General features: G+C 43.1%; 2 protein-coding genes across 2 annotated transcripts in view; one reads left to right on the top strand and one right to left on the bottom strand.

Annotated features, from left to right (window-relative positions):
- LOC114605990 (uncharacterized) overlaps positions 1–6,225 on the top strand; it is a 29,368-nt gene extending 23,143 nt beyond the window's left edge. Inside the window, exon 6 of the mRNA XM_077935457.1 lies at positions 3,616–6,225. Coding sequence (XP_077791583.1) covers positions 3,616–4,790 — 1,175 coding nt within the window. The 3' untranslated portion in view covers positions 4,791–6,225. The remainder of the gene's footprint in view (positions 1–3,615) is intronic.
- A 1,669-nt stretch (positions 6,226–7,894) lies between these two features.
- Positions 7,895–18,636, bottom strand: part of LOC114605994 (uncharacterized) — a 31,256-nt gene continuing 20,514 nt past the window's right edge. The window contains exon 6 of the mRNA XM_077935475.1: positions 7,895–17,131. The gene's annotated coding sequence lies outside the window, so the exon portion shown is untranslated. The remainder of the gene's footprint in view (positions 17,132–18,636) is intronic.

Raw genomic sequence — 18,636 nt, 5'->3', positions numbered from 1 at the left:
AATAGGAACAGCATTCTCGGCAAGATGTTCATTTTCACCACTGCTATCCTTCCCAAGAAGGAGAGTTTCATCCTCCCCCAAATTTCGATGTCTTTTTTTATCTTCTTCCATGTAACCTCATAGTTGTCCTTATATAAGTTTATATTTTTAGCCGTAATCCACACTCCCAAATATTTCACTTTCCTGGCTACCGTAATTTCTACCTTTCTTTCTAGCTCTGTCATCTCTTCCTTAGTTAAGTTTTTAACTAACATTTTAGTTTTACTCTTATTTACCCTAAATCCTGCCACGGCTCCAAATTCCTCAATTGTTTGTAGGGCTTCCTCTATACTGTCCTTTGGTTCCTCTAAAGTCAGCACAATGTCGTCTGCATAGGCTTTGATCTTAAATTCTCTCTTTCCTACCTTAATCCCCCTCACTTTCTTTGATTCCCTCAATCTCTCATTAAGTATTTCCAACACTATAATAAATAATAAGGGGGACAGGGGGCAGCCTTGTCTGGTCCCTTTGTAAATATTAAAGTACTCTGTTGTGGTATTATTTATGACCAACTTTGCTTTCTGCTCTTTATATATTGCTTCAATGCCCCTTCTAAATTTTTCCCCTATTCCTATCATTTCCAAACTCCTCTTTAGAAAATCCCACGAGATGTTATCAAATGCTTTTTCTGCATCTATGAAAACCAGTGCCGCCTTTCTATCTATATTCAAATCCAAATATTCAATGATGTCTATCAGATTCCTTACATTGTCCCGTAATTGTCTCCCTGGAAGGAAGCCTGTTTGGTCTTTATGTATTTTATTAGTCATAACCCTTTTTAACCTTTCCGCCATTATATCTGCGAATAACTTATAGTCATTATTTAACAGTGAAATTGGTCTATAATTTTTAACATCCAAATTATCCACATCTTTTTTCGGAATCAATACAATATAGGCTTCCTTCCAGGTTTTAGGGATCCTTCCTTCTCTCAATATGTTATTCATCACCTCTCCCAGCACTGGGGCTATCTGATTTATTAATGTTTTATAATATTTAGCCGGGAGGCCATCCGGTCCTGGCGCCTTCCCGGCTTTCATCTTTCCTATAGCCTTCTTTATCTCTTCCTGTGTGATTTTCTGATCCAAAACCTCTTTTTCTTGCCTTGCAATTTGTTTAAGATGGTGTTTTTGCAAATATTGGTCTATTTCTTTTTCTGTTTCCTTTCCTCTATTGTACAGATCCTTATAGTATTTTTGGAATATCCTTTTTATTTCCTTTGGTTCTTCCACAATCCTTTCCCCTTCTCTTATTTTACTAATCATATTTTGTTTTTTCCTTTCTCTTAGCTGCCACGCCAGATATTTCCCTATTTTATTTGCGGATTCAAAATTCCTCTGATTCATCCACTTGATTTTCCATTCTATCTCTTGATTAATTATTGTGGAAAATTCAGCTTGTAACAATTTTAGATTTCGTTTTATATTCTCATTACTCGGATTAACCATCAGTTTTCTTTCGTTTTCCATGATCTGTGTTGTAATCTGCTCTTTCTTTTTCTCCTTTTCTTTTCTCAATTGGCTATTTTCTCAATTGGCTATTTTTCTGAATCAGGAAACCCCTCATAACCGCCTTTCCGGCGTCCCATACCGTTTCTACAGCAGTTTCTCCATTCCAATTCCACTTAAGATAATCTTCAATTGTTTCTATAGCCTTATTTACATTCCATATATTGTACTTGATATAGCTTAATTTCTCTCAGAATCTCCTGTGACTTTGGTTTCGATCTTAGTTTTTTCTCTCCTTCTTTTATTTTCTCCAAAATTCTATCTTTTTTCTCATTTTGAGTTCTCTTTTTTATTGCATTCTGTTGTATCAGAAACCCCCTCATGACTGCTTTGCTTGCATCCCAGATTATTCTTTTTTCCACTGTGGTTTTCAAATTTACTTCAAAGTAATCCTGCAGGTTTTTTTGGGCCTTCTTGACAATATCTTGATCTCTTAATAAGGTGTCATTCATCTTCCATCTGAAGGAACCAGTTGGAGTTAGTCTCATTTCCATCTTTACTGCATTATGGTCGGAGCAGGTTTTGGGGCAGATTTCTACTTTTTTTAGTCTTAGGTGCCAGTCCTCTAGTTATCCATATTTGGTTAATTCTTGTCCAGGTCATTTTGGCTTCAGAGAAGAAAGTCCCTTCTCTCCCTAGGCGGTTTTTGGTTCTCCAAATGTCAATCAGATCCATGTTGTCAGTTAGTTCAAAAAAAGTTTTTGGCAGTCTGCCTTCTTTTGTTATATTTTGACTTTGAGCTTTGTCCATGTTTGTAGATACCACCCCATTCATGTCACCCATCATGATGACATTATTATAGTCCATGTAGTCCAACAGTGTCTCATGCAGCTTCTTGTATTCCTTTCACTTCTCTCTAGTCCATTAAATTATTTTCAGTCGTTACCTTGCCTCAGAATCCTTGTATTTTGTATCTGAGGTCTCTCCTCTACACCCACTTAGCGGCAACTTTGTTGCTTTCTCTCTCTCCCAGTCTTCCACTATACTCCATTTTACTCTTACCGCCAGTAGTGGTTTCCTTCTTCTTCTTTCATCCCACGTATTCTTTTCCGCTGGGTTCTTTAGTTAAATTTTCTGTTTATTATCAGCTTAGTTGCTTAAATTATTTCCCAGCTTTGGAACTGTTGTCGGAGGCTCACCGCTTTTCACACGGAGCCTGAGGCTTCACAACATGGAGTCTGTTGCTTCCCCTTCATGCTGCAGCTCTAACCCTGTTAAATGCCGACAATGCAGGAGAGCACAAGCAGCCTCGCTGGGTACTCTGTCCCCCAGGATAATCCTCCTGAGGTTTCGAGGTTCACGGAGCCTTCGTGACCTCCCTAGAACTCCGTGTTGTCCGAAACACCCCCGGAGGGCAGCCTTGCGCTCCTTCCCATGGCTGCGGTGACCCGGAAGTCTGCAGAACAAATTAAGTTCTTAATCAGAGGTACCACTGTACTCTTTTGGAGAGGTGAGCCGTTGCCGTAACTGCCTCACCAGTACCCTTATCCTGTCAGCATCAACGAAGAGGTTGTTGGTTTCTTAGGTAGACAAAATCATCCACTACCTCCAGTGTCTGAAATTCGCATGGTGCTAGGCACATTTTGCAACAGGGAATGTCATAGACACAAGCAGTTTCTGAGCTCTGCTCACAGAATCTAATATTTCGGATTAAAACTGCAGAGTGGAAGGAAAGAATGACCTTTTTCTGCCTCCCCACTTCCAGCTACTCTCTAAAGACTGAAGGAGAGACCTTCTTTAAAAATCAGGAGGGTGGGCAGGGGAAGGACTAGACCATGTGAAAAATGAACATATTATTTCAGCTGCTGTTCATTCCTTTTCAGCTTTGTATTTTTGTCATAAGAGAGTGCATATGGACATTCCATTTTTGAGCCCATAACCTAGGTTTAAGGTCCTCTTTATGTTCTAGCTGTCCTATCTCTGTTTCTAACACTGACCGCCTCTAGTGTGTGGTCAGCAGTGTTGATGCATGGATTTCTTCCTCTATCACAAGGTTAGTGATCAATATTCAATACAGTGGCACTCCATTTCTTTCGGCAGCTCTAATCCATTTCTTTCTTCATTGCAGGTGGTGATCATTTGGAAATTGAGAGCGAGGACGCCCATGACAGAATCCACACAGTGGAGAAGCCATTGCCACTCTTGGAGTGTGGAGAGAGCTTCAGTCACAGTTCCCATTTGACTACCCACCAAAGAAATGCTATTGAGAAGAAACCCTCTCAGCTCTCTGAATGGCGGGAAACTTTCTGTTGGAATGAAAGCCTCACTTCACAGGAAATAATTCACACAGGGGAAGACCCACTGAAATACTTGGAATGTGGAAAGAGCTTCAGTACGAGTGCACATCTCATTTCGCATCAAATAACTCACAGCAGGGAGAAACCCTATCAGGGCTTGGATTGTAGGGAAACCTTTAATACAAGCAAAACCTTCCATAAACACCAGAGAATTCACAGGGGGGAGAAGCCATTTCAATGCCGAGAGTGTGGAAAGAGCTTCAGCCAAAGCACCCATCTCACAGCCCATCAAATAATTCATACAGGTGAGAAACCCTATCAGTGCTCAGAATGTGGGCGGAGCTTCAATCACAGGGCGAATCTCACGGCCCATCAAAGAATTCACAGTGGTGAGAAACCCTATCAGTGCTCAGAATGTGGGAAGAGTTTCACTGTGAGCTCCGGTCTCGCTTCCCACCAAAGAATTCATACTGGGGAGAAACCCTATCAATGCATGAATTGTGGAAACAGCTTCAGTCAGAAGGCAAGTCTTATTTCCCATCAAAGAATTCACAGTGGTGAGAAACCCTATCAGTGCTTGGAATGTGGGAAGAGCTTCAGTCGGAAGCAAAATCTCACTTCCCATCAAAGAATTCACACTGGTGAGAAACCCTATCAGTGCTCGGAATGTGGGAAGAGTTACTGCCATAGAGCCAATCTCACTTCCCACCAAAGAATTCACAGTGCTTGGAACGTGGAAAGAGCTTCTGTAAAAGCACCCATCTCGCTACCCATCAAAGCATTCATACCGGGGAGAAACCCTATCAATGCTTGGATTGTGGAAAGAGTTTCCTCCAGAGAGCAGATCTCACTTCCCACCAAAGAATTCACACAGGGGGAAAACCATATCAGTGCTTGGAATGTGGAAAAACCTTTAGTCACTGTGCCAGTCTCGTGGCACACCCAAGAATTCACAGTGGTGAGAAACCATAACAGTGCTCCCAATGTGGGAAGAGCTTCACTGTGAGGTCTGGTCTTGCTTCCCATCAAAGAATTCACAGTGGTGAGAAACCATATCAGTGCTTGGAATGTGGGAGAAGCAAAGTCTCCCTTCCCATCAAAGAATTCACAATGGTAAGAAACAATATCAGTGCTTGGAATGTGAAAAGAGCTTCGGTAAGAGGACCAAGCTCATGGTCCATCAAAGAATTCATACAGGGGAGAATCATAGAATTTTAGACCTGCAGGAGACCCCTGGGTCGTCTAGTCCACTGCAGGACTCTCAACTCAAGCTTCCATGACACATTGCCTTCAAACTTCTCCTAACAAACCTCCAAGGAAGGAGAGTCCACAACCTTCCAAGAGCATCTCTAATTTGAAGCCATTGGTTTGGGTCGCAGCCTCCAGAGCTGGTGAAAAGAAGCTTGTTCAATCTTCCACGTGATAGTCCTTCCTGTTCCTCAGAAGACTTGGTTTCCCAACTCTTAATTGTCTTGGTCACCCCCCCCCCCTGCACACCTTCCAGCTTGTCAAAATCCTTCTTAAATTGGGGCACCCAGAACTGGACACAGGACTCCAGGTGTGGTCTGAACAAGGCAGAAGAAATTGGGGCTGTTACTTCTCTTGATCTGGACACTTGATTTCTTTGGACGCAACCTAGAATAACAGCCTTTTTTGCTGCTGAATCATACTGTTGACTCATGTTAGTCTAAGACCCCTTTTCCACATGTACTACTGGCAAGCCCGGTATCCCCCATCTTATATTTGTGCAGCAAATTCTTCTTGCCTAAGAGCAGAATCTTACCTTTCTGCTTAGTGAAATTTATTGGATGCCTTTATATACCACCTGTTTCTTCAAGAAGCTCAGTGTGGTCTTAAGTCATTCTCTCCCTCATTGTTTAATCCTGACAACAACCCTGTGAGGTAGGTTGGGCTGTGAAGCCATCACCCAGTGAGCTTCATGGCTGAGTGGAGATTTGAACCCAGGTCTCCCAGTTCCTAGTCCAAAACTCTTAAGCACTGCACCCCACTGGCTCTCGAATGAGACTCTTGGAAAGTGCATGCATGCGCATTTATTGAAAGTTTCAGTGCAATGTCTTGGTGTTTGTAGTTAAAGTTTTATACGCATGTATCAATGACATTAATATATTAATGGTAATTACAATAGAAGAGTAAATTTTAGGAAATGCTAGATGGCGTTAGGGTTAGTTTGGAATGCTGGGATTGAAAAATTAAACCATTTCCACTTGAATCACAAGAAGATCTAAAATATAAATACAAAACGGCAGCAGCAACAACCCCCGAAAAAGCCCCATGTCATGTATTGATGAAGTTGTTGGAGAATTTATTATGGGAAAGGGGGTAAAAGTCTTAATCTTCTCAGGGTTCCTACTCTTTGTGTGAATGAACCTTGTTGCTACAAATAAAGATCAGGTCTACTGACCGCTGTTTTGCTCCTTTAACTTGCCTGGATTCTCTGCTGACCCTGGAGGGACCGTGGGGTGTGGCCCCCTGGGGAGCTGGGCAGCGGAGGAAATCAGCACCCCAGGATTTTTTCCTTCTCAGTGCTTTTCCACCTGAGCCGCTTACCTAAAAGCCTGACACCCCACAATGAGACAGGATTGTGTCCCTGCCCTCAGCAAACAAAATAGCTTCCCCCTCCCAAGATACTGAGGTGCCCTGAGGGCTGTGCGGGACCCCCAGTCATTGAAATGAAAAGGGGAGAGGCTCAGGAAAGTTTCAGGGAGCAGGCAGGGAGGGGGCAGCACAGGCTCCAGAAGCTCCGTCTCGCTCATTTCTCCACACTACTCCCCCCCCCCAATTACACCTGCCTCCCCCCCATGGCTCCTTCACAAGTGTGGGGAAGCTGCCCCCCCTCTGCCCCCCGTCACAGTTCCTTTAAGATCCCAAGTTGCAGGGAGAAGGTTCACCTGCAGCGAAACAAAATGCAGCTGCCCTGGCCGAGTGGAGCCAGGCTGGGGGGCACCGTGGGGACTCCAGAAATGCGCCCCTAGAAGAAATGTGCCTCCCCAGTTGGAAGCAGCCCTCTTTCTGAAGCATCAAGAGAGTAAACGGATAGTTCTCTGAATGCAGAGGAGCAGAAAGCGGAGTCCCCTCAAGATCAGTATTGGGACCTGTGGCTTTTCTTCTTGTTCATAAATGATCTAGACTTCGGAGGGAGCAGGGAGGGGGCAAAGTTTGCTGATGGGAGTAAATTGTTGAGGGTTGTTCAAAGAAAGAGAATTTGCAAGGAGCTCGAAAAGGACTTCTCCAAATGGGGTGAATGGGCAGAAAATACAGTTCATTGTCAATGAGATTAAAGTGATGTATGTTGGGACAAAAAAATACCTCTTAATGTCATATACAGGCTCATGGGGTCTGAAATGGATCTCTCTGTGTGCTTGAGACCAGGGGAGAGGGGAGCTGGTCACAGCAGGAGGGGGAGTCTCCCTGAATGCTTCAGCTGATGGCCTCCTCTGATGGTCTCCTACCCCCCCTTCTCCTCCCTCTGAGTCTGAACAGCTCTCTGCCCCAGCCTCTTCCTGCTCACCAAACACTGTTTCCTCCTCAGCTTGCAACACCTCCCCTCCCATTCTGCTCCCTTTTCTCCCTCTTTCTGCTCATCGCCATCCCACCACCAGTCCCTGGGCTCTGAGCCTTCTTCCCTTTTGTGTTCCCCAGCTGGTGCCTCCCCCCCTGCACCCCTCCAGTCCATGACAACAGCAGCAACAACAAAAGTAAAAATCAGTATGATAGTAATATGCACTGTGGGCTTCTGGTAGGAAAACTCCCTAGCAGCATGACTGAATAAAAACTTCTGGGACTATGGAAAAGTACTATCTTCCCCAAACCCCAGAATAAGCAGGAGCTCTGGGGTTGCCCCATGGGGTTCAAGAGTGAAGATGGGCCCATCAGGAGACTTCCCTGGTCCCTGCAGCCCCTCCATTCCCCTCTTGCAATTCGGCTTGGGGGAAAATCTCCCATTAAATTACAGCATTTCAATTTTTTTTCAGAATGCTTAGGAGGCAGGGATGAAGTTCTGGTGAAGAAGCAGTGCGGTGGTGGGGGTGACAGAGTTTGGTGCAAAAAACCGTCTTGCATGCTTGAGTAGAGCAACTCCAGGGCAGCAGGACTTCTTCAGTAATAGTTTACTGAGCTTTCAAAGCATACAGTTCTCATTGGGTCCCCAGTGAGGCACAAAACTTTGCTCCTGAGAGCAAATCCAGTTTCAGCAGTAAAAAAAATACAGCATACAGGATATCTAAGTCAGGCAGACACACCGGCAGAAGGGAGCAAGGGAGGAAAGAGGCTGGAAGGACACAGGGCAATGGAGGGGTGTCTTTCGCTTCCTGTCGCCTGGGAGGGAAGTCAGGAACTCGGCATCTGCAGGGGCTTCACGAAGCAAAGCTTTCTTCTTTTTTTCAAAAAAAATTATTCATTTTATAACACAAATAAAGAACACAAACAGAAAAACAAACAATGCAAACAGATTATTCTCTTATCCTTATTTTTCTAAACATTGTTAGGTGGGCTTCTCCAAGTCCCACCTATCTGATTTTCATTTTACTTCTTTAGCAGTTTACATATATCATAGTTTCTAACCATCTTTTTTTTTATCACACTTAAATTAACTTCACATTTTATCGCTTACAAATAATATTATTTTAAAATACACTATCTTCTACTTCTAACCCTACAGCCTATATCCACTTCCAAAGCTATTCTAAGATTTAAATATTAACATATTTTTTTCAAATATTCCTTAAGCTTCTTCCAATCTTCTTCCACCATCTCTTCTCTCTGGTCTCAGAGTCTCCCGGTCAGTTTGGCAAATTCCATGTAGTCCATCATCTTCATCTGCCATTCTTCGATAGTTGGTAAATCTTGTTTCTTCCAATTCCTTTTTCCACAATTTCTCCCAATCCACCATCATGATATTGTGCCCCACATCCCTGGCCCATTCAATCATTACAGATTTCACTTGTTCATCTCTCGCATGCCATTCCAGCAATAAATTATACATCTTAGATAGGTATTTTGTTTTTGTATCTAATAATTCCATTTCTAGTTTGGATTTCTCTGTTTGAAAACCAATTTTCTAATCCATTTTAAACATTTCATTTATCTGGATGTACTGGAACCAATCATCTAATTTATCTTTCAACGGACCATAAGATTTTAATCTAAATTGGTCCCCTACTTCCATCAAACTATCATTATACTTCAACCATGTATCTTTCATATTCAACCTTTTATGGGTCTTAGCTTCCAATGGTGATATCCATCTGGGTGTTTTCCTTTCTAACAAATCTCTGTATCTTATCCAACATCATCCAAAGATTTTCTAATTATATGATTTTTAAATCCTTTGTGAGCTTTTAGCTTGTCATACCATAAATATGCATGCCAACCAAATACATTATCAAAACCTTCCAAATCCAAAACATCCGTATCTTCCAATAAAAACCATTGTTTCAGCCAGCAAAAGGCTGCAGCTTCAAAGTAAATCCTTAAATCTGGCAGGGAGAAACCCCCCCTCTCTTTTACATCTGTTAATAATTTAAACTTAATTCTGGGGTTTTTCCCCTGCCAGATAAATTTAGATAATATCTTTTGCCATTCCTTAAAACAATTCAACTTATCAATGATAGGGAGTACTTGTAACAAAAATAACACCTTAGGCAATACATTCATCTTTATCGCAGAAATTCAGCCCAGCAAAGATAGTTTCAACCTTGTACAAATATCCAAATCTCTTTTGATATCTTTCCATAACTTTTCATAGTTGTCTTTGTACAAATGCATTTTTTGCAGTCATATTTACACCCAGATATTTCACCTTTTTCACAAACTTCAGCCCTGTGGGTTCCTCTAAATTAACACAGGAGCCAGATATATGGAGAAACGTGACTCAAAGAAGTAGGAGTCCCAGGGTTCACTCTGATTGTTTAGAAATACACAATCGCTTTGAGGTCCTCTGCCCTAGCATGGAAGACGAAGAGCAGACTCTATTTGAGGATCTCTCCCTCATTACAGTCGATCAGGTATATGAAGACGAGCAGCAAAGTCAGTCCTCAGGGAATGTGCAGGCGACCTTAGAACGGACAGCTCACGGAAGAACCCCGACCAGACCTAAGAGGAGGCGTGTAGTGGTGATAGGGGATTCCCTACTGAGGGGAACAGTGATCTGTGGGCCTGACAAGATGTCTCGGGAAGTGTGCTGTCTCCCTGGGGCTAAGATCCAAGATGTAACTGAACGACTGCAAGGAATCATAAAACCCACTGACAAATACCCCTTCCTCTTGGTTCATGTGGGAACCAATGACACTGCAAGCAATAGCCTCCAGAGGATCAAAAGAGACTACGAGGCTCTGGGCAGGAAATTGAAGCAATTAAATGCACAAATTGTCATCTCATCTGTCCTCCCAGTTGAACGACATGGCCCAGGGAGAGAGGGAAAAATAGTGGAAGTGAACAACTGGCTTCGCAAATGGTGTAAACAGGAACGGTTTGGATTCTTAGATCACGGAATGCAGTTTCTTAAAGATGGACTTCTGGCAAGTGATGGGCTGCACCTCACAACGGTTGGGAGGAATGTTTTTGCCCAAAATCTCAGAAACCTCATCAGGAGGGCTTTAAACTAACTAATGTGGGGGAGGGAGACAGTGCTCCTGAAGGTAGGAGTCTATCAACTGATGACGATGATAATCCAAATGTCATAGACCAAATGGAGCAAACAGCACACAGACCTAGTGGTGGGAGGAAAAAAATCCTTAAATAAGAGACACTGGGGAATGATTAATGGACTTCAATGTCTGTACACTAATGCGCAAAGCATGGGAAATAAACAAGATGAGCTTGAGCTCTTGGTACAGCAAACTAAATATGACATAATAGGCATCACTGAAACCTGGTGGGACAAGTCCCACGATTGGAATGTAATAATGGAGGGATACAATCTATTTCAGAGAAACAGACCAGACAAGAAAGGAGGAGGAGTGGCGTTATATGTCAGGGATGTGTATACCTGTGAAGAGATCCAAGATTTAGAACCTCAAAGCCAAAGTGAGAGCATTTGGGTCAAAATTAAGGGAGAGAAGAATAACAGAGACCTCATTGTGGGAGTTTACTATAGATCCCCAAGCCAAACGGAGGACATAGATGATGCCTTCCTGGAACAGATGGCCAAGCATGCAAAAGGAAGGGAGATGGTAGTAATGGGGGACTTCAATTACCCGGATATTTGTTGGATGTCAAACTCAGCCAAGAGCATAAGGTCAAACAGATTCCTCACTGGCCTTGCAGACAACTTCATTGTCCAGAAAGTGGGAGAAGCAACAAGAGGAACAGCCATTTTAGATCTGGTCCTAACCAATGTTGAGGACCTGGTTAGTGGGGTAGAAGTGGAAGGATCATTAGGCGCGAATGATCATGCTCTTCTGAAGTTTACTATACAGCGGAAAGGAGCAGCCAAGCATACTAGGACTCAATTTCTTGACTTTAAGAAAGCCGACTTCATAAAACTTAGGGAAGTGCTGGGTGAGATCCCATGGACAGTAATACTAAAAGGAAAGGGAGTTCATGATGGCTGGGAGTTTGTTAAGAGGGAGGTAGTAAAAGCACAACTTCAGGCAATACCAATGAGACGGAAACATGGAAGGTGCCTAAAGAAGCCAGGGTGGCTATCTAAAGAACTTTTAGCTGAGTTAAGACTAAAAAAGGATGTGTACAAAAAATGGAAAAGGGGGGAAACCACCAAAGAGGAATTCAAACAAATAGCCAGCACGTGTAGACACAAAGTCAGAAAAGCTAAAGCACAGAATGAACTCAGGCTTGCTAGAGAGGTTAAAAGCAACAAAAAAGGCTTTTATGGGTATGTTCGTAGCAAAAGGAAGAACAAAGAAAGAGTGGGGTCACTCAGAGGAGAAGATGGTGAAATGCAAACAGGGGACACAGAAAGGGCTGAACTCCTCAATGCCTTCTTTGCCTCAGTCTTCTCCGATAAAGAAAACAATGCCCGACCTGAAGAATTTGGAGCAAATGATTCAGCAGAGGAAACACAGCCCAGAATAACTAAGGAGATAGTACAAGAATACTTGGCTAGTCTAGATGTATTCAAGTCTCCAGGGCCAGATGAACTGCATCCAAGAGTATTAAAAGAACTGACAGATGTGATCTCAGAACCACTGGCAGTCATCTTTGAGAATTCCTGGAGAACAGGCGAAGTCCCGGCAGACTGGAGGAGGGCAAATGTTGTACCTATTTTCAAAAAGGGGAAAAGAGAGGACCCAAATAATTACCGCCCAGTCAGTCTGACATCAATACCAGAGAAGATTCTGGAGCAGATCATTAAGCAAAGAGTCTGTGAGCACCTAGAAAGGAATGCTGTGATCACCAATAGTCAGCATGGATTTCTGAAAAATAAGTCATGTCAGACTAACCTGATCTCGTTTTTTGACAGAATTACAAGCCTGGTAGATGAAGGGAACGCAGTGGATGTAGCCTACCTTGATTTCAGCAAGGCATTTGACAGGGTGCCCCATGATATTCTTGTAAAGAAGCTGGTAAAATGCGGTCTTGACTATGCTACCACTCAGTGGATTTGTAACTGGCTGACTGACTGAACCCAAAGGGTGCTCATCAATGGTTCCTCTTCATCCTGGAGAAGAGTGACTAGTGGGGTGCCACAGGGTTCTGTCTTGGGCCCGGTCTTATTCAACATCTTTATCAACGACTTGGATGATGGACTCAAGGGCATCCTGATCAAATTTGCAGATGACACCAAACTGGGAGGGGTGGCTAACACCCCAGAGGACAGGATCACACTTCAAAACGACCTTGACAGATTAGAGAACTGGGCCAAAACAAACAAGATGAACTTTAACAGGGAGAAATGTAAAGTATTGCACTTGGGCAAAAAAAATGAAAGGCACAAATACAAGATGGGGGACACCTGGCTTGAGAGCAGTACATGTGAAAAGGATCTAGGAGTCTTGGTTGACCACAAACTTGACATGAGCCAACAGTGTGACGCGGCAGCTAAAAAAGCCAATGCAATTCTGGGCCTCATCAATAGGAGTATAGCATCTAGATCAAGGGAAGTAATAGCGCCACTGTATTCTGCTCTGGTCAGACCTCACCTGGAGTACTGTGTCCAGTTCTGGGCACCACAGTTCAAGAAGGACACTGACAAACTGGAACGTGTCCAGAGGAGGGCAACCCAAATGGTCAAAGGCCTGGAAACGATGCCTTATGAGGAACGGCTAAGGGAGCTGGGCATGTTTAGCCTGGAGAAGAGGAGGTTAAGGGGTGATATGATAGCCATGTTCAAATATATAAAAGGATGTCACATAGAGGAGGGAGAAAGGTTGTTTTCTGCTGCTCCAGAGAAGCGGACGCGAAGCAATGGATCCAAACTACAAGAAAGAAGATTCCGCCTAAACATTAGGAAGAACTTCCTGACAGTAAGAGCTGTTCGACAGTGGAATTTGCTGCCAAGGAGTGTGGTGGAGTCTCCGTCTTTGGAGGTCTTTAAGCAGAGGCTTGACAACCATATGTCAGGAGTGCTCTGATGGTGTTTCCTGCTTGGCAGGGGGTTGGACTCGATGGCCCTTGTGGTCTCTTCCAACTCTATGATTCTATGATTCAATCCTGCCGCCGCATGGTAGAATTCCAAATCTGGCAATGCAAAACCTCCTCTCTCCTTTTGATCTGTTAATAACTGGTGTTTAATTCTCGGTTTCTTTCCACTCCATATAAATCTAGATATTTCCCTTTTCCATTCCTTAAAACAATTCATTTCTCGCCTTGTTTGGAATAAGAAAATCATTTTGGGGAGGATATTCATTTTCACAACTGAGAATCTTCCCCAGAGTGAGAGATGGAGTTTGGTCCAGGTTTCCATATAGTTTTTAAAAATTTATTTCCATACTTTACTATAATCATCCTCATATATATTTAAACTTTTTTAAAAAATCCAGATCCTTAGGTATTTAACCTTATTTTTAATTTCCAGGCCTGTTTTTTCTTGAAGTTCTTCCCCCCCCCCTTCCATTGTGAGGTTTTTTGTCAGTAATTTACTTTTTGGAAGTTTATTTTCAGCCCCAGGCCGGCCATAAATTAATCTAGTAAAAGACCCTGGGATGGCCAGGAGCAGCGCATGCGGACGTGAGTCTAGGAATGGAGAAGATTGTGGGCGGGATTCTCTGAAACACCCAGCAACCCAGATTCTCATCCTTGGCTGTCTCTTTTGCTGACGGTCTTCACTCCCACCCTTCCTGGCAAGAGGTAGCGAGAAGGGGGAGGGGAGAAGGGGAGAATTGGGGTTCTGCAATTAGAGAGGCAATTAACTGCAAGGGGAGAACACCAATCAAAGCTCTCATTCTCATTAAGTTTTTTATGTATCATTATTTCCCTCCCTAAAACTTTGGTTTTATTCTTATTCAATTTGAAACCTGCAACTTGTCCGAACTGTTGAATTATCTTCAGTGCTTTGATTGCACTGATCTCAGGGTCCTGTAAAGTCAATACCAAATCATCAGCAAAGACTTTTAACTTATATTGTTTAGTTCCCACTACTATGCCTTTAACTTCCCCATCATTCCTTATCATATTCAGCAGCACCTCTAGGACAGAAATAGAAAGCAGGGGGGGAGGAAGTGGGCACCCTTGCCTGGTTCCCTTCTCAATCCTAATTTCTTCTGAGACCACATTGTTAATTATAATTTTTGCTTTCTGCTCCAAGTAAATTGCATTAATACCATTGAAAAAATTTTGACCGATCCCCATATTACACAAGTTCTGTTTCATAAAACTCCAAGAAACATTATCAAAGGCTTTCTCTGCATCAATAAACATAAACATTGCTTTAGGATTCTTTTTTGCCTCTAATCTTTCCAGCACATTCCTAATATTATCTTTCATATGCCTCTCAGATAAAAAACCTGACTGATCTTTATATATGTGCTTATTCAAAATCTTCTTCAATCTTGTAGCCAAAATATTTGCAAATATTTTATAATCCACATTCAACAAGGAAATTGGTCGCTGATTCCTTACTTGAGCTCTATCTGTATCTGGTTTGGGTATCAGAGTGATGAAGGCCTCTTTCCAGGACTCGGGTGCTTTGTTCCCCTTTAATATTTTGTTACAAACATCCATCAATGGTTGTATCAGCCAGTCCTTAAATATTTTATAATACTTGGAAGTTAAAGCATCAGGTCCCAGTGCTTTGCCTATTTTCATTTGGGCAATTGCCCCTTCAACTTCTTGTCTTGTAAGCAGTTCATTTAGTAGGCTTGTTTTGTCCGCTGGAATTTTCTGCAATCCATTTTTGTCCAAAAACTGTTCCATTTTATCCATTTTTCCTTTATGTAAAGCTGCTTATAGTACTTTTGAAAACATTTTCTAATCTCTGTTGGGTTCTCAATATTCTTACCATCCTCCATAATATTAATTATTGTACTCTCCTTCTGTCCCCAAGCCAATAATTTCCTGCATTTATTTGCCGATGCAAAAGTCTTTTGTTTCATCAATATAATTTTCCATTCAATTTCTTGGTTTACTATTTGTGAAGACTAAGATTGTAATGCTTTAATTTCCTTTTGAATCTGTTGATTTTTTGGGTTACATCTTAGCTTTTTCTCTTTCTCCTTTGAGACAGAACTTTTTCCTTTTGCTCTCCTTCCTGATAGAATTCTGTTGAATCAAAATACCTGGCATTACCACTTTACTTGCACCCCTTGCTTCAATTCCAGGATTCAGGTTCAATTCAAAATAGTCCTTTAGGGTCTTTTGAGCTTTATTTACGATCAATTCATTTCTCAGTAAAACATCATTCATCTGCCATCTAAAAGTACTCTGTAGAGACAATTTTAACTCTGTCAACACAGCATTACGATCAGAACAAGTCCTTGGGCAAATCTCTGATTTAGTGACTCTTGAGGTCAGGTCTTTAGTTTGCTGTCAGGGAATTGGAGGCTGCGAAAGAGCTGAGGGGGGAGCAGAGAGGCAAGAGTATCTGGTGGCGTGGGAAGGTGCCCCTAGTTCAGAGAATACCTGGGTCCCGGAGAGTTGTATCACTGACGAGGGTCTAGTGGAGGAGTTCCACAATTTCTTCCCCGACAAACCCAAACCCCGGGGTAGATTTTTCCAACAGGTGTTCAGGCTGACGGACAATGAAGAGGATTTCGAGCTCACCTGGACGAGGTTGCTTTTCTCATGGGAAAGTTGCGAAGGATGTATGAGCAAGGTCATGTTTTGTCTACAAGTGCCATAACTTTCAAGTCAACAGCAAATGCATCTACTGAGTTGGGAAAGGACTTGATGTACAAAACCCAGGCAGCAGAACAAGAAAAGAACCTAGAAAAAATTGAGGAAGTGGAAGAAGAGATACACGCTGAACAGAAGGAGCAGGAAGGAGGGGCTGCAATGCTGCAGAAGGCAAAGGTGAGCCGGAGGCCTGTCAAGAAGGATCGGTTTGAGCTTAAAAATGAGGAATGGAAAGATCTCCTTTTGTGGGGATCTGAAGATCTATGGACTATAAATTTGATCAAGGTGGAAGCTGGAGTTTTGGGGACATTTGGACTTAAAAGGATTAAGAAACAAGATTTGAGCTCCACCTTTAAACATGGAGGTCTGGCTGGAAGGATTATGGACATTATAGGGATAGTGCCCCTCCGAGACTTGGTGTTAAACATAAAGGACTTTCAAAGAAACCGGCAGAGAGGGACTGAGAGAGATTTAAGGGCCTCAGACGTGAGGTTGCCAGGCTGATAGCAGATGGACTAATGGACAATGGTTCTGGGATCGAAACCGGGGAAGGGAGGGTGGGAATTGGAAATCCAAAGGGTGTTTGATCTTTTCTATTCTTTTTTTTTTAATTTTGTGTTGTTATCAGTATAAAAATGGGGAATCCGTGGAAGGGAAACTGGGTTGACCCTCTCCCCCTCACTATCAAAAGGTACCTTACATCTAAAATTATACTCATTATTGTGGGACATTACCTTCATTATTTCATTACTATACAGTTTTACATATAAACACAAGGACAAATACATGACACGCTTTGAAGATGGATTTTCTGCTGAGTTCATTGCTGTGAAGAAGAGTAAACTCTGAAAGGAACACGTTCCTCACTCCATACATTTAAATGGGCTCTCCACTCTGAGAAGAAGAAGAAGAGGTTGGATTTGATATCCCGCTTTGTCACTACCCGAAGGAGTCTCAAAGTGGCTAACATTCTCCTTTCCCTTCCTCTGTGAGGTGAGTGGTGCTGAGACAATTCAAAGAAGTGTGACTGGCCCAAGGTCACCAAGCAGCTGCATGTGGAGGAGCGGAGACACAAACACGGTTCCCCAGATTACGAACCTGTTCAGTTTCAGTTTCAGTTTCTGTTAATTGGTTCTCGTGGGAAACTTGCAGATTCTGGCTTCTCACAATTAACTCAAGGTGGTGTCAATTTACTCTTGGCAGAAAGCCCAGGTCTGCTTGACCTAGAAACTACTCACTCTGATTGGTTAATGACCAGCACTCTGCTCTGTTATCAAGGGATTGCTAGCTCAGTTTGTGAGGTGTTGTTAGGAGTAGAAGTGCTGTGTATGGTTTTGAGAGAGAGAAAGAGAGGGTTTATTTTACTTTTACTTGTATGCAGAAACTCTGCTGGTTTTATTTTTCCTTTTAATAAATCCTGTAAATAGTTATTCTGAGTCTAGCTGACTTGTCATTACCGCCGCAACTAGCTTCCTCGCTGTGCAGGAAAACTCTGCTACGTTTGGGCTAAAGCCAATAGGGCTATGCCTGACACTCCAAAGTTCCATGAGGTTATGGGCATTGTGCTGCCAGCCTGAGTTGCGGTGGTGTCAGCATCAACGGCGTTGGTTCCAGTAGTTCCAGAGGTTGTTGTTCCTGGCTGGTTCCTGACCGTGGTGAGCTGGTGACGCAGCGGACACAAGGACAACAGCTGCAGCGTGTGAGTGCTGGGTGCTGTGGTTCCTGTTTTCTCTCTCGGTGGTCGTGAGTAGCTGGTTCCGGGTTCCAGGGACATCGCTCTCAAGATGGCCTCACAACCAGTTCAGATGGCTTTTGAGCGTCTGAATGACTCCAATTACTTGCTGTGGTCGGAACGCATGCAGGCAGTGCTGCAGAGGGATCGTCTCTGGCAAGTGGTGAGTACGTTTCCTGCGAAGCCTGATGATGAAGACCTCGATAAAGACCAAAGAGCAAGGGCCACAATTGTCTTGGGGCTGGAAGATTCCCAGTTGCCGTATGTGAGGGGAATCAAGACAGCTAGAGGTGTGTGGCAAGCACTTAAAGAACTCCATGTGCGTGAGACAGCGGTTTCCAAGCTGTTCATTCGCAAGGCATTGTACAAGGCAATGTTACAGCCTGGGGTTACAATGCGGGAACACCTACACAGTTTACAGTTAAAGTTTGCTGCGCTACAGGAAAGAGACTGTCCGTTAGACCAGCAGGAGAAGGTGGCTATTATTTTGAGTTCTCTCCCGGAAAGCTGGGATAATTTAGTTTTGTCTCTAGAAGGCATGCAGGAGCATGATTTATCAGTCAGTTACGTTACTGGGCGTTTGATTGAAGAATGGCAGAAGAGGCAAGAAAGGTCGTTGGCTGCAGAGGCTTCTACAGACGGGCGGTTTGGAAGGAGTTCTCATGCCGTGCCAGAGGTGAAGCAAAAGCAGCGTACCGGTGAGGAGTCAGCGTTTGCTGTTAGGCGTTGTTTCCGATGTGGGTCTTCAGCGCATCTAAAACGACAATGTCCGGAGTTGGTCAAGTCTCAGTTGCCGGTGCAGGAGCAGAGACGAGATCAGCAGCAGCAGCAGCGTAAAAAGAAATTCTTCAAACGAAAACAGTCGGCTCAG

Source organism: Podarcis muralis, chromosome 10, assembly GCF_964188315.1.
Source record: "Podarcis muralis chromosome 10, rPodMur119.hap1.1, whole genome shotgun sequence".
Lineage (NCBI taxonomy): Eukaryota > Metazoa > Chordata > Lepidosauria > Squamata > Lacertidae > Podarcis > Podarcis muralis.
Note: the sequence above shows the minus strand (reverse complement) of the source record. Positions and strands in the feature narration are given on the sequence as shown.